We start from the raw sequence: 22,519 nt of genomic DNA, 5'->3' as shown, positions 1-22,519 counted from the left end.
TCAGATATAGGCTTGGTCCTTAACACTCAGGACAGGGGATGAAGCCTTTCTATACAGGGCAGGGAGATACAACTGAGACACTGTTTAAAACAAAGACACAAAAGGGCCACATCCTCAAAAGGCACATTAGATAGACACATGCGCTTTACTACCAGGAACAGACTGGCGGGTCTGTCTGGCCTGGACCAGGGCAGGGAAACAATTGTCCCCCTCCCAGGAATTCAGCCTCACATGCTTACTTTCATGGAGGTTTAAGGGACAAAGACTTCAGATTTCTACCTCCCCAAATGCTTTGCTAAGTTGAAGGTGCATGTTAGAATTTTCATGTAACCACTAACATATAGAAATGAAATGTAGAAGCAAAAGAAAAACAATAGGACCAAGAAAAGGCAGGAATTAGAAGAAAAGGCACAGAAAGAGAAGAATAAGAATGGAATGCATGAAATATCATAGTTGGAATATCTAAATATAATAATCCCAATAAGGCTGGGCATGGTGGCTCATGCCTGTAACCCCAGCACTTTGGGAGGCCAAGGCAGGTAGACCACTTGAGGTCAGGAGGTCGAGACCAGCCTGACCAACATAGTGAAACCCCGTCTCTACTAAAAATACAAAAAAATCAGCCAGGCATGGTGGCAGGTGCCTGTAATCTCAGCTACTCAGGAGGCTGAGGCAGGAGAATCACTTGAACCCGGGAGGTGGAGGTTGCAGTGGGCCAAGATCACACCACTGCACTCCAGCCTGGGTGGCAGAGCAAGACTCTGTCTCAAAAAAAAAAAAAATTAGCTGGGCGTGGTGGTGGGTGCCTGTAATCCCAGCTACTTGGGAGGCTGAGGCAGAAGAATCGCTTGAACCCGGGAGGCAGAGGTTGCAGTGAGTTGAAATTGCACCACTGCACTCCAACCTGCATGACAGAGCAAGACTCTGTCTCAAATAATAATAATAATCATCATCATCCCAATAAATCTAAAAGGACCAACTTTTGCAATTAAAAGTCATAGACTTTCAGAGTGGTAAAGCTATACACATCTTGTAGATACAAAGATACACTCCCAAAACATAAGGGCTCAAAGAGGCTAACAGTAAAAATTGGAACAAAAGACTTCAAATACTTATCAACAGAAAACTATAATTATTATATTGCTATCAAAGTAGGCAATAAAGATAGAAAGCACTATTAATGACAACAAAGGTACTACATAAGGATAAAAGGAACAAGATACAGAAATTCTAAACCTGTATGCCTCCAGATAGACAAAGCAAAAACTGACAGGCTCCCCAAGAAGATTTGACAAATCCATAATCATAGTGGGACATTTTAAAACACCTTTTAGTAACTGGTCAAAGGGATAAAAACTTGCAATGATGAAGACATTTGCACAACACAATTAGCATGCCCAACTTAATGGACTATCTCCAAGCAGAGAATACAGTCTTTTCAGGCAAATGTAGAATGTTAAAAAAGAATTGCCATGGAAGAGGCTACAGAGAAAACCCAACAAATGTCAAGCAACCTAAGTCAGGAGTTGGTCAGCAAACTACAGCCATTAAACAAAACTCAGCCTGCCGCCAGTTTTTACAAGTAACGTTTTATGGAAAAACAACCATGTTCACTCAATTACTATTGTTTATGGCTGTTTTTGTCCTACAACACCAAAACTGACTAGTTGATCAAGGCCTAAAAGACTTACTATCTGGTCATTAGTAGAAGTTTGCTGACCCCTGCCCTGTATCACACAGACCATATTATCTGACCACAGAGCAACTACATTAGAAATTAGTACTGCAAAGAGAATCTTAAAAGCCAGAAATTAATAAACTAAGCATATGATAATATTTTAAAGGAAATAAGAAAAGAAAAAGCAGGCATTATTAAAATAAAACCCAAATAAGATAGAGGAATGAAGAAGCCCAAATACTGATTTTAAAAAGGCACTAGACAAACCTTGGGAAACACTAATCAAAGAAAAAAGAGGCAGCACAAAGAACATTAAGAATGAGAAGAAGGACAAAACGACATAGCAGAAATCTAAAATTAATTAAAGCAATTTATGATACACGATCTTCATGACTTTCCCAACAAATCTTTATGACAGAACTATTATTGTACCTACACTTTGCAAGTGACTACTTTGAAACTCAGACCAGTTGTGTACTTAACAAAGAGCCAGACCAAAATCCAGGTGTATCTGTTTAACTCAAGATGTCACCCTTGACCACCACGCTATCCTGGGTGATACAGGTATGGACCGTTAGACCACAGTGCTTACCTGAGGGATGCAGGGCGGAGGGGTAGAAGTCCACCGGGGTCCGAGTGGGCGTGATACGTGGGTCCATGTAGGAAGGCATCATCATCCACCTGGGATCGAAGCCCAACATCTGGGGGTGGTGTGGGTAAAAGGTGCGCTGGGGGTGGGACGGCGGGGGGTACACCGGCTGCCAGTGCTGCATCTTGTACAGCTGCTCCTGCCCACAGAGAGAGAGACTTGGTCAGGCTGGTGAGGCGGGGGACAGAGATGCCACCCAACACACGCCCTTCCAGCTTTCCAGCAGGCAGCACAGAAAGCCCACCTAGAACAGAAGACCAAGGAGGGGAGGGATGGGCAGCTGCTCAAGGGGAAGCCCCCAGTGTGTTACAGCTTGCAAGCTCAGGTCCCTGTCCAAGGCTGGTGGACAGCCATGCCATTATCACAATGGAGGCTCATCTGTGCCTGTGCTACATGAGACAGGCTAGGTTTTCACCTAGATCAGACACTCCTGGAACCCAACAGCAGCCTCCCACAGAATGTCTGGACATTGGCCACTTCTCTCCTTGTCTGCAGCTACCACCTGAGGTTAAATAATACACCAGCATCCCTTCCCTGCTCCCTCCTGGCCTCTTCAATCCATTTTCCATCCTTGACTAGGGTGATCTTTTCACACAGACACTCCACGCCCAATATGTCAACCCCTAGCTCAAAAGAGCCTTCAGTGGTTCTCCACCGCTCTCCACCCAACAGCCTAAATCCTACGAGGCTACTCGTGACCTACGGTGTTACGGTGAGGGTTGGGTCCCGTGTGACTTTGCCCAGTCTGCCTCTCTAGCTTTGCCTCATAAGACTGGCCCTCCACTTTCTGCTCCATATATCCCTGCCACCCACTTCAGGCCACGGGAACACACTGGGACCCCTAGGTAAGCGCCTCTTCCCTCCATCCCTAAACGCAGATTTCCAGTTTAAACACATCCTCCTCTAGAAAGCCTGTTGTAACCCCCAGACGAGACCAGGTCCCCGGTTCTCTGCTCCCACAGAACGGCCAGTGCTCCTTTGTTGCACTCACAGCAGCTGATGGATTTTACTGCTGGTAACCCTCACCGAACCCTAAGAGACTCCCTGTGCACCCTTGCCCACAGCACCACACTCAGGATACAGAACATTTGCACAAATGGGTAAACAAATTATCAGTGAACTATTCAAAATCAAGGCCCTTGCCTGACTCAGGAGGGTTCATTTCAGACCCTGCTCTATCCCATCAGTGACCTCAGGCGCTAATTCCTAAAGGAACCCTGAATTGGCCTTGAGGCAGGACTCACTGCTGCGTCACACTCTGAGGACACCCAAGCAGCCTCCAGCACACACCCTTCCATTCCGCAAACAAAAAGGCGGCCAACCTGCCCGGCAGTCTACAGCACATCCTGAGCTGATTCCCTGGACAGTTCTGTTGGCACTCCCAGTGCCTATTAAGAGCACTCAATAAATATAGCTCATCAATCAAGAGACTTGAGTCATTCACTCTCCCAGTCCACAGAGAAGGCTGTGGGCCTCCATCTCCCAGCTCCACCTCCTGTCTACACCCTAGGTCTCCAGGGAATATGACCAGACAGGCTGCCCTGGTGCTTTCAGACTTCCTTCTATTATTTATTTTATTTTACTTTATTTTTTGAGATGGAGTCTCGCTCTGTCACCCAGGCTGGAAGGCAGTGGTGCGACCACCGCTCACTGCAACCTCCACCTCCTGGGTGCAAGCGATTCTCCTGCCTCAGCCTCCTGAGTAGCTCGGATTACAGGTGTGCGGCACGACGCCTAGCTAATTTTTGTATTTTTAGTAGAGATGGGGTTTCACCATATTGGTCAGGCTGGTCTCAAACTCCTGACCTCAGGTGATCTGTCCGCCTCCCAAAGTGCTGGGATTACAGGCGTGAGCCACCACGCCCGGCAATTCCTTCTATTCTTAAGGAAGGACTTACCCATCACTTCCTCCACACCCCAAGGAGTTACCTAGAGCAACTGTCGCTGCTAGGTTTGGCGCAAGTAATTCCAGAGCTCTCCCCCATCAGTAATTCTATACTCCAAGAACATGAGTAACTGTGCAGTGCTCGCCTACACTCCCATGCTCTAAAATCACATTAAAGGCAGTCCCTGGAAGGCTCCCAGGCGCCCAGAGGAGAGAAGAGGCTGAGGTGAGAAGTTTAAAGGTAATTAAGTGAGATACTGGGAAAAGCCTTAAGTCCTTGGTTTGTTTCTCCACGGCACACAAGTTTTGAAATATTTTCAATTAATATTAGTAATAATTTACTGCACACCTTGCTGTTTGGTGTGCACTAAGTAATGTCTATGTATCATCTCAGTGTCCCACCAAAATGCACTATTCCTTAGTATTGACTACTGTGTTCCCTTACTTATTACTACTCTAGTAGGCACGATTGCTGATGAGTGCTTCAAGACTATCAGGACTAGGAGAGATGGGTGGAATTACAACCATTATCCACACGATCTTTAGGACAAAAAGTAGGTCCCTTTTAAAATTTATAAAAAAATAAAAATAAAGTTTATAAAAAGCCAATAACGGTGACACCAATAAAACAGTTTACAGGCGATATGGCATGAAACACTCTGCCATGCTGAAAGGCAGGTATTCATTCTTCCTGGTTTACACATGAAGAAATATGGGTGAGAGGGGCATAACTGACCCCTCCAAGGCCATGCACAACTAGTTCAGCAGCAACATCAGGAAGGGAGCTGTCCAACTTGAAACCTGCAAACCTACATCTGTAACCCAAAGGTGACGTGCCTCTCTTGGGCAGCTCTTCAAACAGCTCACAGGCCTCCCTTACACCTTGGGAGGACCCCAGGGCGGGACACACTGTCCTCTAAGGAACGTCCAAAGTGCACTGCTCTGAAATAAAACAACCAGCCTGCACACCAGAAAAATGGAGCTCACTGCATACAGCACTGAATAGGTTCCTTAACAATATTAGAAAAGAACGTCAATAAACCACAAAGGCTGTATTCATTCCCAGGGACCTCCACCACTCAGAGAAATAAATAATGGCCAGGGGCTGATCTACCAAGGTCACAAGTTTTGAGTTACAACTCCTGACGTCCCCACTGGTCTTGGGGGCACATAAGGGATATTCTGGCCTTTTTCTAAGTTGGAGGTGGGCATGGGGACGAGGAGGGGAAACATCTGCTCGGCACTCAGGCCTGTTTATCACAGTCGTTTACCATCTCATCTGTTTACCTGCTGTTGTTGCTGCTGCTGGCGCTGGAATCGGGGAGGAAGGGACTTCTGATACTTGAACTCCTGTGCAGGGGACCCAGCCTCTCTGGCCTCTTCCTCACTGCTGTTGCTCTGTGCCACTGCTGGGGACACTGTGGGTGCCTCTTCTGGGAATGTGGTGGGGGTCTCTTGGGCAGGGAATTCTGGGGAGCCTAGAGAATATACCAGCAGAGAAATGACACAGTGAGCTCACAGAAGCTCGGCCAACCAAGTGTTTACAAACAAGTACTTCTTCCTGTTGGCCCGTACGCTCCACTGCTAGAAGAGTCACGTCCCTGAACCCTGGTCCTGTGCCAAACGCATCACGTACAAAAGCTCAGGGACTCCCCACAACACATGTGAGGAGGCTTCACCTGTTGTCACCTTACAGACTAGGACACTAAGGGTCAAGAGGTTAGATGACGTCCAGGGTCACACGGTCAGTGGCAGAGCTGAGATCTGATTTCAGGTGGAAGACGTTTTATTAAAAAGGACTAATAAGGCCAGGTGCAGTGGCTCACACCTGTAATCCCAGCACTTTGGGAGGCTGAGGCGGGTGGATCACTTGTGGTCAGGAGTTCAAGACCAGCCTCGCCAACATGGTGAAACCCCATCTCTATTGAAAGTACAAAAAATGACAGGCGCGGTGGCTCACACCTGTAATCCCAGCACTTTGGGAGGCCGAGGCGGGTGGATCACTTGAGGTCAGGAGTTCAAGACCAGCCTCGCCAACATGGTGAAACCCCATGTCTATTGAAAGTACAAAAAATGACAGGCGCAGTGGCTCACACCTGTAATCCCAGCACTTTGGGAGGCCAAGGCGGATGGATCACGAGGTCAGGAGATACAGACCATCCTGGCTAACACAGTGAAACCCCATCTCTACTAAAAATACAAAAAATCAGCCAGGCGTGGTGGTGGGCGCTGTAGTCCCAGCTACTTGGGAGGCTGAGGCAGGAGAATGGCATGAACCCAGGAGGTGGAGCTTGCAGTGAGCCGAGATCACGCCACTGCACTCCAGCCTGGGCGACAGAGTGAGACTCCGTCTACAAAAAAAAAAAGAAAAAAAGAAAGTACAAAAATTAGCCAGGCATGGTGGCGCACGCCTGTAATCCCAGCTATATGGGAGGTTAAGGTGAGAGAATCGCTTGAACCCAGGAGGCAGAGGTTGCAGTGAGATCACACCTTTGCACTCCAGCCTAGGTGACAGAGCAAGACTCCATCTCCCCCCCGCAAAAAAAAAAAAAGGACTGATAGAGAACAGCCATGAACTCAGTGACAGCCCACATATCCAACATCTGAACAGCAGGAACTCAACATATGGAAATGCTGTGTATGACTTCCTGCTGGCAAGGATATAAAGGAAAAAACATTTTTTTAAAAGAGGAAAAAAACAAAAACAAGAGAAAGGCTGTGTGACCTAGGCACATTTTTCAGGCTCTCCTTGGCCATTTCTTCATCTGCAAATAAGAATAACTACCATGTGTTCACCAAGGGTTTCTGTAAGAATTGAATTAATTACAATAATATACTGAAAACAGTGCCTGACAGGCAGAAAATGCTCAGTGCAACTTTCCTATAAGAGTGGCACAGTCCTCACTCAACCTTTAATGAAAGGAGGGCAGAAGGAAAACTAGAAATGAGTTCCCTGGCCAGAAGGGCACTAGGACTCTCTAACCCGAGAAGCTTTCAGAGCCTCAAACATCCCCTTGTCTCCTAACAAGAGTTGATCTGAGTTTATTTAAGAAAATTACAAAGAAAACAGCTGATTATATTCTTCAAAACTGCTACAAGAGACACTCTGCATTATAGAGCACTGCTTCATTACTCTTAAATAGGGCCGTGTTGCCCAGGCACAGTGGCTCACACCTGTAATCTCAGCACTTTGGGAGGCCAAGCCAGGTGGATCACTTGAGGCCAGGAGTTCCAAACCAGCCTGGCCAACATGGCGAAACCCTGTCTCTACTAAAAATACAAAAATTAGCTGGGCGTCGTGGCACGTGCCTGTAATCCCAGCAGCTCGGGAGGCTGAGCCGGGAAAATCGCTTGAACCCGGCAGGCAGACGTTGCAGTGAGCAGAGATCACACCACTCCAACCTGGGTGACAGAAAGAGACTCCATTTCAAAAAAAAAAAAAAAAAAAAAATAGGGCCATGTGATCCATTCCTTTTAGAATCAACACCAGGAAAAAATGTATTCTACCAAGCAAGTGGGCTTATTTTTATTCCATATTAAAGGATCTGTGGTTTTATTAAAGTCCTAGAGCACATGTGTCTTTGATTAGGCAGGGATAGCAAGGATAATAGTGACGATGATGAGTATCATCAGTGAGTAGATGCGTGGTTTCAATGTTCCAGAAACTGGAGCGTGCTGCACACCCCTCCGCGTGCTGGCAGGTACATACTCATCCCATTTCACAGATGAAGAAACAGGCTTCAGAGAGGTGAGGTGCTCACCAGCTAGTTTAACAAGTTCAGATGGGAGAAGGAAAAAGGGCTGAAAAACTACCTATTGGGTACTATGCTCACTACCTGGGTGATAGGATCATTCATACCCCAAATCTCAGCATCACACAATGTACCCCCTGAAACTAAAGTAAAAGTTGAAATTATAAAAAAGAAGTTCAAATAGGATCAGAACCCAGGCATTTGACCCAGGCCTATGCTCTTAATAACTGATGCTTCCCAATACGATCTCGTTGTAAGCCATACGTTCTGCTAGCTAAGAAGGAAGGCAGTTGCAAGTAACAAGCCGAGGACAACAGGCCAGGGTTTCCAGTTGATGGGAAGACGGCCCAGCTCTTACCTTTGTGGACAGCAGGGCCGTTTTCCTGGGGAGATGCCTTCTCAGCACTTGGAGACCGGGGCACTTCCTTCTCTGCCTGCTTCCGGGCCTCACCTGCCTTTCGTGCCTGCTTACACTTCTGGTCCAGCTGCTTGAGTTTGGCAGCACAGGCGGCCAGCCTCTCCTCCCGGGCTCGGCGCTCTTCTTCTTCCCGGCGCTTTCGGGCTCGCTCCACCGCCTCGGACATCTCTGACTGAATGAACTTCTGCCTTGGTGGGGGCTTGTCCTCCTTGTCCTCAATGGACTGTTGCCGGAACATGCTGCCCATTGACGACTTCTGCCAAGAGAATGTCTCTGAGATAAGGCGGTGGGTCCCGGACCCGGGATACAAGAACCACTCCCACTTTGGGATCAGTTCTCCTCCCAAGATCCTCAAGCACCTTCAAGAGGCAGCACAGGCGTGTGGCAGACAGAGCTGGGTTCGAATCCTGCTCTGGCCTCTGCTGTATGTGAAATGTAGTTTAGGCCAAGTGCCAACTCTCCATATCTCACTTCCTTGTTTTTAAAATGGGGACAACAAAGGAAGCTCTTAGGATTGTGAAGGTGAAAACCATGTTTGCAAAGCAACATGCGACCCGCACACGAGAAACACTCCCACCACTGCTGATGGGCATTCAAGCTAAGGGCCTCCAAGGCTAAGAACCGGAACAGGAAGCCACACACTGATCATTCCTGGGTCACGAAAACTGCTACTCCTGCCCGCACAACAATACATAAACCCCTGGGTAGAAAGAGCCCTAGGAAAATGAAATTCACTGTCAGACATAAAGCTTCCAAGTGATCTTTATTAAGCATGTCGGCTGGGCGCAGTGGCTCACGCCTGTAATCCCAGCACTTTGGGAGTCCGAGGCGGGTGGATCACCTGAGGTCAGGAGTTCGAGACCAGCCTGGCCAACATGGTGAAACACCGTCTCTACTAAAAATACAAAAATTAGCTGGGCATGGCGGAGTGCACCTGTAGTCCCAGCTACTTGGGAAACTGAGGCAGGAGAATCGCTTGAACCTGGGAGGTAGAAGTTGCAGTGAGCTGAGATCGCGCCACTGCACTCCAGCCTGGGCAACAGAGCGAGACTCCATCTGGGGGGGAAAAAAATAAAGCATGTCTAGCCAGGCATGGTAGCTCATGCCTGTAATTCCTACACTTTGTGGGGGCCAACGTGGGGGACTGCATGAGCCTAGGAGCTCGAGACCAGCCTGGGCAATATGGTGAGACCCCGTATTTACCCCCCAGCCCCCCAAAAAAATACGAAAATTAGTTGGGGATGGGCACATGCTTATGGTCCCAGCTACTGAGCTGAGGTGGGAAGGATCACTTGAGCCCAGGAGGCTGCAGTGAGCTGAGATCACATCACTGCACTCCAGCCAGGGGACAGGGCTAGATCCCATTAAGAAAAAAAAAAAAAAAAAAAGCATGCCTAAAAAAAATCTCTTTTGGATTCTTTATCCGTTTCTGAGTTTCTTGCTGGTTGCCAGTTACTGGAAAACCAGAGTGCCAAAGACGAAGAATGAAAAGCTCGACACTGGGACCCTTTCTTACTGGTCTGCAGGGGTCAAGCAGCATGCAGACCTGGCAATGGGACAAATGATGGACAGCTGTCACCTGAGCTCTGGCCACTGAAATTCTAATGAGATCTGAGTGTCAGAAAAAGACAGAACTTCCTATTTTGAATGCTAGTAACACAAATGTATACAGCTGTCAAAAATCAAACCAAAGAAACAGGATCTAGGCCTTTTCTTGTAGGTGAGTTATACTTCAGTAAAAGAAATATACAACAAATTTACTGTAGTCAAGGAGTTTCCTAAAAATTAACTTCTCATAAGCCAGAGGTAAGTACTGTAATCATAAGATTATAAACTTCCAATTTAGAGGCATGAAGGTACATTTTATATAATATCATCGGAACCGAAGCGTGCAGTTTCCTTTCACTTTGCCATTGAACCTGAGCGTCTATCCATACCTTTCTAACGGCTGTGTATTGATCAGTTCATGGCTCATACCAAAATCTGCCTATCTACCTTTATCCCATGGGATTCAATACACCACTGCACATAGCCTTCACGCCTAGCCCTGATTACTTCCTTCAGATAATTTCCTGGAAAGGAAATAATAGACTCAGAGGGCACATGTACACTGTCAAGACCTTTGATGTGCCTTCCTAAAAGGCCCTGAAATTAGCAATCATTTTATAGACTAAATGTTCTGCAAAGTAATTTGCACTGAGACCTTTTTTTTTTTTTTTTTTTTTTTTTAGACGGAGTCTCACTCTGTCACCCAGGCTGGAGTGCAGTGGCATGATCTCGGCTCACTGCAACCTCTGCTTCCCAGATTCAAGCGATTCTCCTGCCTCAGCCTCCTGAGTAGCTGGGAATACAGGCACGCGGCACCATGCCTGGCTAATTTTTGTATTTTTAGTAGAGATGGGGTTTCACCCTGTTGGTCAGGCTGGTCTTGAACTTCTGACCTCGTGATCTACCCGCCTCGGCCTCCCAAAGTGCTGGGATTACAGGTGTGAGCCACTGCGGCTGGCTGAATTGAGAATTCTTAAAAATTTTCTTAAAAATTCAGTCAGAAGAGGCCAGGTGCATTGGCTCATGCTCGTAATCCTAGCACTTTGGGAGGCCGAGGTAGGTGGATCACCTGAGGTCAGGAGTTCAAGACCAGCCGAAGCAACATGGTGAAACCCCATTTCTATTAAAAATACAAAAATGAGCTGGGTGTGGTGGCACATGCCTATAATCCCAGCTACTTGGGAGGCTAAGGCAGAAGGACTGCTTGAACCTGGAAGGCAGAAGTTGCAGTGAGCCGAGAGCACACCACTGCACTCCAGCATGGATGACAAAGTGCGGCTCTGTCTCAAAAAAGAAGAATGAAAGAAATTTGGTCAGAAGATGCCTTGGATACATAAATTTAGTATATAGATTTCATCACTGTTGATGTTCAGCTAATTTACAGTGCTGTTATGAGTAGGTTAAAGTGAAACCTTTTGAATACTGATCAGCACTACTTCTTGACTGGTGAAAAGGAAAAAAAAGGAATACGGAGCAACCTCAACATGTGAATGAAAATGTGGATTAACTGCAGAATAATTTCCAAGAGCAGTGGCATTGTGTCTATTTTGTTTCACTTCTGTATCTCTTGTACCCAGCACATATGTATGTGCCTGGCATACAATAAATATTCAATAAGAAGACTGTAGCTAAGGGGCATTTTCATTTTATAAGAATGTGGAATAGGAGCCCTTTCAATAGCAAAGAGTAGGCCGGGCGCGGTGGCTCACACCTGAAATCCCAGTACTTTGGGAGGCCAAGGTGGGTAGATCAGGAGTTTGATACCAGCCTGGCCAACATGGCAAAACCGTCTCTACTAAAAATACAAAAGTTAGCCAGGCATGGTGGTGCACGCCTGTAATCCCGCTACTCGGGAGGCTGAGGCAGGAGAATCGCTTGAACCCGGGAGGCAGAGGTTGCAGTGAGCCAAGATTACGCCACCGCACTCCAGCCTGGCGACAGAGTGAGACTCCGTCTCCAAAAACAATAATGAATAAATAGCAAAGAGCATTGAAAATAGCAGGCTTTACCAAGTGTATTCAAAGTCATGACTCCCCCTTCCCCAGCCCTCCCACTCCTCAACAGTCCAGTCCCAGAGTCACTTGGTGTGGCAATGCAAGCCAGGAGCCTGGTGCCAGGGAGTCCTGGCGGCTGACTGCACTCCAAATGGTTAGAGCCCAGGCAAGGGGAGGAGGGCATGCACGTGGAGGTATGGGGCTGAAGCCCAAGCTAGATGAGGGGGACATTCATAGGCAGAGTTGGCCCAGGAGGGACATTCAGGGCATCCAGGAGTGGGGACAATGACATCTGAGTGGGCAAGGAGGGCATCTGTGCAACGGAGAGAGTGTGGCAGCAGAAATGAGATTGGTCATACACAGGGAGACTGACCAAGTGAGATAAATACGAGGGACGATGAGAGACAGATTCTCACTGTCACAGAAAGGAGGTGCAAACATGCACTGGGAGGAAGTGGAACAAAGTCTGTGGAACTGGAGGTATCGATGAGAACACAGTTTCCAATGTGGACAGGTACAGAAATAATACAGGTATGAAAGTGTGTATTTGTGCACACACATATACCTACATACATTCCCCGCAACTGTCCGCTGAGGAGGCCCGGAAGCAGTGACACCCCAGCAGCAAGGAGCCTGCTGGGTCTCAGACACTGGTTTCTAAATATCATCCTTCACTAAGAGGAACTAGGACTTCATGGAGAAAGAGCGGACCCAGGACAAGACAGGTCATGCATCCGGAAAAGATGAAGGAAGGGCTCCAAAAAGGATGGAGAACAGGTAAAAAGGACACGCACTGGCCTGAAGGAACTCCCAATGGCCAACCAGGTGAGAGTAGACTACACCCACTGATGTAAATAAATGAGTAAACTAAAAGCTTGATCAAAAACGAGATGTTCAGTCTCAAAGTTTCTCCCAACAAAATTCTTATCAACTACAAATAGGGAAAAGAGTAACTCTACAGCATGAAACCTGGCAGGCACCCCATTAATCAAGAGACCGAAGTGCACGTAGCCAGAGGGGGACAGGATGAAGTCGTGGTTGCCTTGGTGGGATGAAATGAGAAAAGTCAGGTCATGCCTGAAGATCCCTGCCGAGGATGGAAACCGTGGACTTCTTCACAAGAAAGATGATGATAAACCCAATTTGAGGGGCATTCCACTGGCTTGTAATCTTCCAAAGCCTCAAAGTCATGAAAGTGAAGGAAAGGCTGAGGAACTGATCCAGACTAAAGAAGGCTAGAGGTGTGTGATTCTGAACTGGATTATTTCGAGTAAGGACATTAATGGGACAACTGGTAAAAGCTGAATGGGGCCTGCAGATTAAACGACAATCAATTATCAAGGCTAATTTCCTGGAAGTCACTGTAGTTACCTGGGTGGAATGTCCCCATCTTGGTAGGAAACAAGTACCACAGTGTAAAGAGTCTCATCAGGTTGTCAACTTACTGTTCAATCAGTTTAGAAAAAATATCGTTTGTAATGTACTTCCAACTTTTCTATCACTTTGAAGCTGTTTTAATTATTTCTTTGGCTTTTTTTTTTTTTTTTGGAGATAGGGTTTCACTGTGTTGGCCAGGATGGTCTTGAACTCCTGGTCTCAAGCAATCCCCCTGCCTCAGCCTTGCAAATTGTGTGAGCCACCATGCCCGGCACTTTTAATTTTTTTTAACTAAAACAAGAAGACAAACACAGTGGCTCATGCCTATAATCTCAGCACTTTGGGAGGCTGAGGTAGGAGGATCCCTTGAGCCCACGAGCTCAAGACTAGCCTGGGCAACATAGTTAAGACCTCGTCTCTACAAAAAATGAATGAAATGAGCCAGGTGTGGCAGCACACAGGTAGTCCCAGCTACTCAGGAGGCTGAGGTGGGAGGATCGCTTGAGGGTGGGAGGTGAAGGATAGAGCAAGACCTTATCTTAAAAAAAGTAAAAACAGCCGGGCATGGTGGCTCACACCTGTAATCCTAGCACTTTGGCATCACTTGAGCTGGAGTTTGAGACAAGCCTGGGCAACATAGTGAGACCCTGTCTCTATGAAAAAAATATTTTAACAAAAGAAGAAATATAAAAATGAAAAAGAAATGCCCACTTAGGACTTTTCAGAAACCCAGCCACCGAACTCAATGAAGTACAAATACATAGGACAGCCAAGGGCCCTTGGTACCTGGTAGTCAGGGCCTGGTGCCCAGCCATGAAGCTTCCTGGACGGTGGCTGAGGGTCTGGCGCCTTTCGGACGACACGGGACGCACCCACTGCTTCAGCCCAGTCCTTCCCTTCCTCTTGAGTCCGCTTAGCGTCCGCACTGTCTGCAGAGCTCATTGACAACTGCCGCTGCCTCCTAGGGTCCCAACTGTTCCTAGGACAAACCACATTTGATGTTAAGTTTTTGCAGTCAGGCCAAGCATTTCTGATCTCACTGGTCAGAGGCCTTGAGAATTCCAAAGTCAGCTGTCCAAATCATTTTCTTCATTAGAATGGACCACCACTCCCACTACTTCCATGTGAATTCCACAGTTCAGCCCCACCATTTATCAAGTCACTCTCATAAACAGAGCCCCAGGCAGGATGTGTCACACTATTTCACCAATGCAAAAAAAAGTCCTCATGATCCTCACTTTAAAGCAAGCTTGTCCAACCACATGTGGCCCAGGATGGCCCTGGGCTTTGGATGAAGCGCAACACAAATTCGTAAACTTTCTTAAAACATTATAAGAGGGCCTGGGCGTAGTGGCTCACGCCTGTAATCCTAGCACTTTGGGAGGCTGAGGCGGGCTGATCATTTGAGGTCAGGAGTTCCAGATCAGCCAGGCCAACATGGTGAAACCAAGTCTCTACTAAAAATACAAAAATTAGCCAGGTGTGGTAGCAGGCACCTGTAATCTCAGCTACTAGAGGCTGAGGTGGGAGAAGTGCTTGAACCCCAGAGGTGAAGGTTGCAGTGAGCCAAAATCGCGGCACTACACTCCAGCCCGGGCAACAAACAGAGCAAGACTCCGTCTCAGAAAAAAAATAATAAAAACACATTATGAGGTATTTTTTCGTGACTTTTTCATTTTAGCTTATCAGCTACCGTTAGTGTTAGTGTATTTTATGTGTGGCCCAAGACAACTCTTCCAGTGTGGCCCAGGGAAGCCAAAAGATTGGACACTCTTGATTTAAAAAGTCAGTAGCTGAGTCTCATCAAGGTTAATGGGGCATCCCTCACAGGGAGGAGCTCACAGATTTGAACCAGGACTCCCAGGTACGTGTCCGTCTCCTTTTGGTACATCTCCCTCCCTATGCTCTGCACAAGCCAGTTGCTCAATAAATGCCCCTCAAAAGAACAAAAGATGACTACTAAACAGTGCCACAATAAAAAGAGCAAGAGGAGACAAGCAGAGCCCACACAGCATGGAAAAGGAGGAGGTGTTCCAAACAGAGCTGCAGGGGTGGCTGGACAAGAAGGGGATGGGTGCCATGCTCGTCTGGACGCCTCACAATGGAAGCAATGGTGCTGGGACAAAGCATTTACAAGGGCCCGGTAATACTGCAGATCAGAGAAAAGTGGGAATCAGGGATGGCAGATGTGTGGGCCTGTGTGTCTACCCACACACGTACGTGGCGAGGGAGGGAAGACGAGGCAGGTAACATGGCTTAGGAGATTACAGAAGGGACAATTACAGAGGGGACAACAATTACAGAGGGGACAACGGTGATTCCGACCTGACTTTGTGAGAAATGGAGACCACAGTAAAGCTGCTGACCTGTCTAAAAGACCTGTGTTTTTAGAAGATGACTATGGGCGGGGTGTCAAGGACGGGCCATGGAGGACAGGCTGAAAGGATGGAGATGAACTGGTGGACCCATGGATGGTCTGGAAAAGGAGGAGGTCCCAGTGGCCCCAGAGAAAATGAAAAGAGGAGACAGAGTCAGGGCAAGTTTTGGGAGCCAATTGTGTATGAGGAAATAAAGATGCCAAATAAGACATGGATGCATGCACTAAGTCTCTACCAGGTCACCAACCAGCTCAGAGAACATGAAGAAAAAGAGCAGGTTTCAGGAGGAGATAGTTCGGGCACTCTGATTTTGAAGTGCCCTTGCTCAAAGTCAGGGGCAAAACTGTCTCCAAAACCAATGTCCAGTTCCTTCAGGGGAATATGCAGTTCCCATCGCCTCAAAGAGACAAGGAACACAGAGTGTCCTACTGCTCCAATCAGTCTCTAAGAGTTTATGTCTTTGCCTTTGATTTTAATTCTTGATCACAGCTCCTTCTGAGCTTAGTGTTCCAGGAACTGACCCATAGGTATGTCCCGACTGCATCCAAAGCTTCAGCTGAAATCAAACAGCATGAAAGGAAATTACAGAACTTCATTTTTTGTGTGTCATCAGAAAAAGAGTAGCAAAGATTATTACCAACTCTTTCCAGAAGATGGGCACTTACTTTAGGAAGCTTTTAAGTAAAGGATGAAATAACAAAGAAAAAGATGACTCACAGATTTGACTAAACAAATATTCAGTTATTGACAAGAAAACAGAGAAAAATATTTGCAAGACAACAGCAAAGCATTAACATCTAAACAATATAAAACATTACATTTTAACGGAAAGCAGTGATAAATGTGAAGGAAACAGGCATTATACAAAGGAAGCAAAGGAAAAATTCTTACTTGCTAGTACTCAAAAAATACAAATTATGACAACCACAGGTATGATTGTTGTTATTATTAATTTTTTGAGACAGGGCCTTACTCTGTCACCCAGGCTGGAGTGCAGTGGTGCAATCATGGCTCACTGCAGCCTCGACCTTCTGGATTCCAGTAGTCCTCCCACCTCAGCCTCCTGAGTAGCTAGGACCACAGGTGCACACCACGCCCAACTAATTGTGGGGTATTTTTTTTTTTTTTTGAGGTGGAGTCTCGCTCTGTTGCCCAGGCTGGAGTGCAGTGGCATGTGGCATGATCTCAGCTCACTGCAAGCTCCGCCTCCCGGGTTCATGCCATTCTCCTGCCTCAGCCTCCCGAGTAGCTGGGACTACAGGCACCTACCACCATGCCCAGCTAGTTTTTTGTATTTTTAGTAGAGACGGGGTTTCACTGTGTTAGCCAGGATGGTCTCGATCTCCTGACCTCGTGATCCGCCCGCCTCGGCCTCCCAAAGTGCTGGAATTAACAGCATGAGCCACCGTGCCCAGCCCCCAGTGTACTTTAGCATGTTCAAGGCTCTGAGGAATCTGGAGTAAAGAAAGAAGTTGAGGCCAGGCACAGTGGATCACTTGAGCCCAGGAGTTTGAGACCAAACCTGGGTAACGTGGCAAACCCCATCTCTAGCAGAAAGATAAAAATTAGCTGGGTATGGTGGCGTGCATCTGTGGTCCCAGCTATTTGGGAAGCTGAGGTGGGAGAATCACTGAGCCCAGGAGATGGAGGTTTTAGTGAGCTGACATCATGCCACCGCACTCCAGCCTGGGTGACAGTGACAGCCTGTCTCAAAAAAAAAAAAAAAGAAGTTGAACCCAGGGAGGTTTCCCAAACTTGCTTGGCCACAGCAGCCTTTTTGGGCACGACAGCCACAAGCAATCCATGAAGACGTGGTCTGCATAACACACTTGGGGACACACTGATGCGGTGGTGAAGAGGCCGACTATGCACAGGACACAGTCACACCTGCAGGCAAACCCTGGCTCCCCTCCTTCACAGCCATCATCAATAGCTGTCACCCTCAAAACAAAGTGGAAACAGCATCTGTCTGCCATTCCAGGTTGCTATGGAAACTGGGAAATGCTCTGGGTACACAACAACACTAAGCAGGGATGCACTCATGCCGATGGGGCAGGAACGGGTCCTTACCACTTTGGCCTGCCGTCCTTCACGACTTCTTCCTCCTCTTCATCATCGCTGAACTTCAGTTTCTCAGAATAGTCCACTTCTTCATGGAGGCCTACAATAGCAGGGGAGCCCAGGAAGAATGAGAAAGAATGAAAAAGTCAGTGGTGGCCAGACGTGGTGGCTCATGCCTGTAATCCCAGTACTTTGCGAGGCTGAGGTGGGCGGATCATGAGGTCAGGAGTTTGAGACCAGCCTGACCAACATGGTGAAACCCCATCTCTACTAAAAATACAAAAATTAGTTGGGCATGTTGGCATGTGCCTGTAATACTAGCTACTCAGGAGGCTGAGGCAGGAGAATCGCTTGAACGCAGGAGGCAGAGGTTGCAGTGAGCCGAGATCATGCCACTGCACTCCAGCCTGGGCGACAGAGCGAGACTCCATCTCGAAAGAAAAAGAAAAGAAAAAGAAAAGGTCAGTGGTACCCAGGCACCATCGGAGAGGTTCTTTTGGCCAGAAATCTCGCTATCCCAGCAGAGGAGCTGAGTCAACCACCTGGCTGCCTACCCCCGTGACTGAAGGGCAGTTCTGGCTTCTGGTAAGAGCAGGGCAGCTTGGTTAGACCAACCCTCCCACAGGTAACAATTCTTAAATCTGAACAATATATCTTTAAAATCTATTTCAAGGCCCAAGAGGATGAACAAAGCAGGCAGAAACCAAGTAGTTGTCTACCCTTAGAATACAGAAGCTTGACTTGTGAGATTTGTGAGTTACCACTTGCCCCAGGCACTTATCAGCCCAAGTGGCTCAGATGGCAGAAAGTATCCATCACAGAGGACTGTGTGAACACAGTGTGGTAGGTCCACACAATGGAATATTATTTGGTCATGAAAAAGAATGAATACAAACACATGCTATAACATAATTAACTGTGAAAACATTATACTAAGTGAAAGAAGCCAGACAAGAAAGGCCACATATTGATTCCATTGATAGGAAATGTCCAGAATATGCAAATCTATAGAGATGGAAAGTAGATTTATTGTTGCCACAGGATTAGGAGGTGGGAGAGAGCGCCTGCCAACAGGTATTGGATTTCTTTTTTGAGTGATGGAAACATTCTGAAATTGAATAGTGGCGGTAGTTGTACAACCTTGTGAATATATACTAAAAACCACTAAACTATAGACTTTAAAAGGGTAAATTTTATGTTATATGACAATTATGTCAATCATATAATTATATTAAAATTACGTGAATCATATAATCATATAATTCACAGTGGCTCACGCCTGTAATCCCAGCGCTTTGGGAGGTCAAGGCAGGAGGATCACTTGAGGCCCAGAATTTGAACCAGCCTGGGCAACATGGCGAAACCATATCTCTACTAAAAATACAGAAAAGTAGCCAGCCATGGGGGTGCACACCTGTAGTCCCAGCTACTCCGGAGGCTGAATCACCTAAGCCCAGGAAGTTGAGGTTGCAGTGAGCTGTGACTGTGCCACTGCACTCCAGCTTGGGCGACAGAGCAAGATCCTGCCTCAAACACAAGGCTAACTGAGCACCATGATGTATGCCTGCAGTCCTGGCTACACAGGAGACTAAGGTGGGAGGATTGCTTGAGCCCAGGAGTTTAAGACCAGCCTGGGCAACAGAGCAAGACCCCAACTCTAGAAAAAATAAATTAAATTAAAATTAAAAAAATTTAAAAGGTAACAACAAAAAATCTAATTAAAAGGCAGAGTTAGGAACTGAAAAAGCAAGTTGCAATTACGTGCTGTCTACTAAATAATCACTTTAAATACAAACATAAAGGAGCTTAAAGGAAAAGAATGGAAAAAGATTTTCGCTGGAAACAATAAGTCAGAGCAATGATATGAACACAGGACAAAACAGACTGCAAGATAATAGACTACTAGAGATAAGGAGGGAAATGTGGAAACACACCAGAAAGGCATAGAAACTATAAATGTGTGTATGCCTAATAGCAGCTTCAAAATAAATGAAGCAGAAACCAACAGTATTAAAGGGAGGAACAGATAAATCCATAATTGGAGTTTAACATCTCACTTTCCTTAACTCATAGAAGCAGACAAAAATATCAGTAAATATACAGTAAGATCTGAATGCCACCATCAACCACCTTGACTAAGTTGGAACATACAAAACATGACACCGAACAACAACTGTAGAATATATACTTTTCAAAGGGCACCTGAAATATTCTCCAAGACAGATCATATCCTAGTCATAAAACAAGTCTTACTAACTTGAAAACAATTGAAATCATACAGAATGTGCTCTCTGGCTGTAAGACAACTAAATTAGCAATCTAGAAATGTCCCCGTAATAAAAAATAGCCTCAATGATTTTTTAAAAATCAGAAAACAGTCAAACAATGGATACAGAAAACAAGTCAAACAATGGAGAAAATGAACAATGCTAAAAGCTGCTGCTTCGTAAAGATTAATAAAACTAACAATTCAATTCCTTGGCAGAAATGAAGAAAAAGAAATATACAAATTATCAGGAATTAAAAGATATCACTACAGATCCTACAGACATCAAAAGGATAATGTAATATATTTTCAACAACTTTATATTAATAATTTCAACAACTCAAAAGAAATGAACAAATTCCTCAAAAAACACAACTTACCGAAAAACTCACACGAAATGACATAGGGAAACTGCACAGTCTCATAACTAATCAAATAAAATAAATTACTGAAAACATTTCCACAATGAAAACTCCAGGGGCAAAATTGTTTCACTGGTAAAGTAATACTGGTCAGGCACAGTGGCCCAAACCTGTAACCCCAGCCACTCAGAAGGTGAGGCAGGAGGATCACTTGAGCCCAGGAGTTTGAGGCTGCGTTGAGCCATTATTGCAGCAGTGCACTCAGCCTGGGTGACAAAGTGAGAGACCCTGTCTCAAAAAAGAAAGAAAAAGAAAAATATATAATACTGATCTTACAAAAATACCAATCTTATTCTTTAGGAAAGTAGAGAAGAACACTCCACAACTCATTTTATAAGCCCAGCATAACTTGATACCAAAACCTGACAAAGACATTAAAAGAATAGAAAATTACAAACTAATATCCCTCATGACAGAACTTTAAAACATATTAACAAATTGAGTCTAGGCATACAAAGAGGGAGGGTTTATTCTAAGAATGCAAGGTTGGTTTAGCATTAAAAAAAATGCAATCTATTATCAAAATAAAGGAGAAAAATAATATGAACACAGATGTAGGAAATCATTGAACACAATGCAATACCCGTAATTTACAAAAACAAAAAACCCAAAGGCTCAGCAAACTAGACACAGAAGGCAACACATCCTCAACCTGATAAACAGCATCTCTGAAAAACCCACAGCTGACACTTCATGCTGACACATGAAACATTTTCTTCCTAAGACCAGAAAGAACTTGAGGTTAATATTATACTAGAAGTATACCACAGTGCAATAAGGCAAAATACAAATAAATAAATAAAAGGCACATAATCTGAAAAAGACAATGTAAAACTCCTTATTTACAAACTACATAAGGGTTTATGTAGAAAACTCTAAGAAATCAACAAAAACTAGTAAAACTAATGTATTCAACAAAGTGTCTGGTACCACTGAACACAAAAAAATCAACTGTGTTTTCTTTTTTTTTTGAGACGGAGTCTCGCTCTATCACCCAGGCTGGAGTGCAGTGGCGCGATCCTGGCTCATTGCAACCTCCGCCTCCCGAGTTCAAGCAATTCTCCTGCCTCAGCCTCCCAAGTAGCTGGGACTACAGGCACGTGCCAACACGCCCGGCTAATTTTTTGTATTTTTAGCAGAGACGGGGTTTCACCATGTTAGCCAGGATGGTCTCGATCTCCTGATCTTGTGATCCACCCACCTCAGCCTCCCAAAGTGGTGGGATTACAGGCGTGAGCCACTGCGCCCGGCCTCAGCTGTATTTTCTATATAATGACAGCAAACCCTTAAAAAATGAAATTGTTCTTAAAAATCAATGTCATTTCTAATAGCATCAAAAAACCGTAAAATGCCTGAGAATAAATTTAACAAAAGACATTCAGGACCTCTACATGAAAACTGTAAGTAAGACACTGCTGAGAGAAATGAAAGCCCTAATAAAGAGATACACCAGGTTCCTGGACCTAAAGATTCAAAATTAAGGACTGGACATGGTGGCTCATACCTGTCATCCCAGCACTTTGGGAGGCCAAGGCGGACTGATCACCTGAGGTCAGGAGTTCGAGATCAGCCTGGCCAACATGGTGAAACTTCGTCTCTACTAAAAATACAACAATTAGCAGGGCGTAGTGGCCCACACCTGTAATCCCAGCTACTTGGAAGGCTGAGACATGAGAATCACTTGAACCCAGGAAGCAGAGGTTGCAATGAGCTGAGATCATGCCACTGCACTCCAGCCTGCGTGGCAGAGCGAGACCCCATATCCAAAAAAAAAAACACCACCAAGTTTCAAAGTTAAGATGTCAGGTGGGGTGCAGTGGCTCACGCCTGTAATCCCAGGAGGCGGAGGTTGCAATGAGTCGAGATCATGCCACTGAACTCCAGCCTGGGCAACAGAGCAAGACTCTGTCTCGGAAAAAAAAAAAAAAAAAATTAAGATGTCACTTATCTATGTTGATACAGATTCAACACAATCCTAACCAAAATGCCCGCAGGCCCTTTGTAAATACTGACAGGTTGATTCTAAATTTATGTGGAAACAATCTTGGAAAAGAACAAAGTTGGAAAACTTACACTACTGAAATTTAAGAT

General features: G+C 45.8%; 1 protein-coding gene across 27 annotated transcripts in view; it reads right to left on the bottom strand.

The window, feature by feature from the left end:
• The window catches only part of PRRC2B (proline rich coiled-coil 2B), a 126,056-nt gene that overhangs the window by 26,981 nt on the left and 76,556 nt on the right, over positions 1–22,519 (bottom strand). For 19 of the 27 annotated variants that reach the window (XM_055351372.2, XM_019033550.4, XM_063696808.1 and 16 more), the window contains 5 exons: positions 17,750–17,840; positions 14,088–14,280; positions 8,323–8,638; positions 5,500–5,690; positions 2,271–2,466 (listed from right to left, as the gene is read on the bottom strand). In XM_055351372.2, coding sequence (XP_055207347.2) covers positions 2,271–2,466; positions 5,500–5,690; positions 8,323–8,638; positions 14,088–14,280; positions 17,750–17,840 — 987 coding nt within the window. The remainder of the gene's footprint in view (positions 1–2,270; positions 2,467–5,499; positions 5,691–8,322; positions 8,639–14,087; positions 14,281–17,749; positions 17,841–22,519) is intronic. The other 8 variants (XM_055351365.2, XM_063696813.1, XM_063696809.1 and 5 more) reach the window with 3 other exon arrangements.

Source organism: Gorilla gorilla, chromosome 13 (assembly GCF_029281585.2).
Source record: "Gorilla gorilla gorilla isolate KB3781 chromosome 13, NHGRI_mGorGor1-v2.1_pri, whole genome shotgun sequence".
NCBI lineage: Eukaryota > Metazoa > Chordata > Mammalia > Primates > Hominidae > Gorilla > Gorilla gorilla.
Note: the sequence above shows the minus strand (reverse complement) of the source record. Positions and strands in the feature narration are given on the sequence as shown.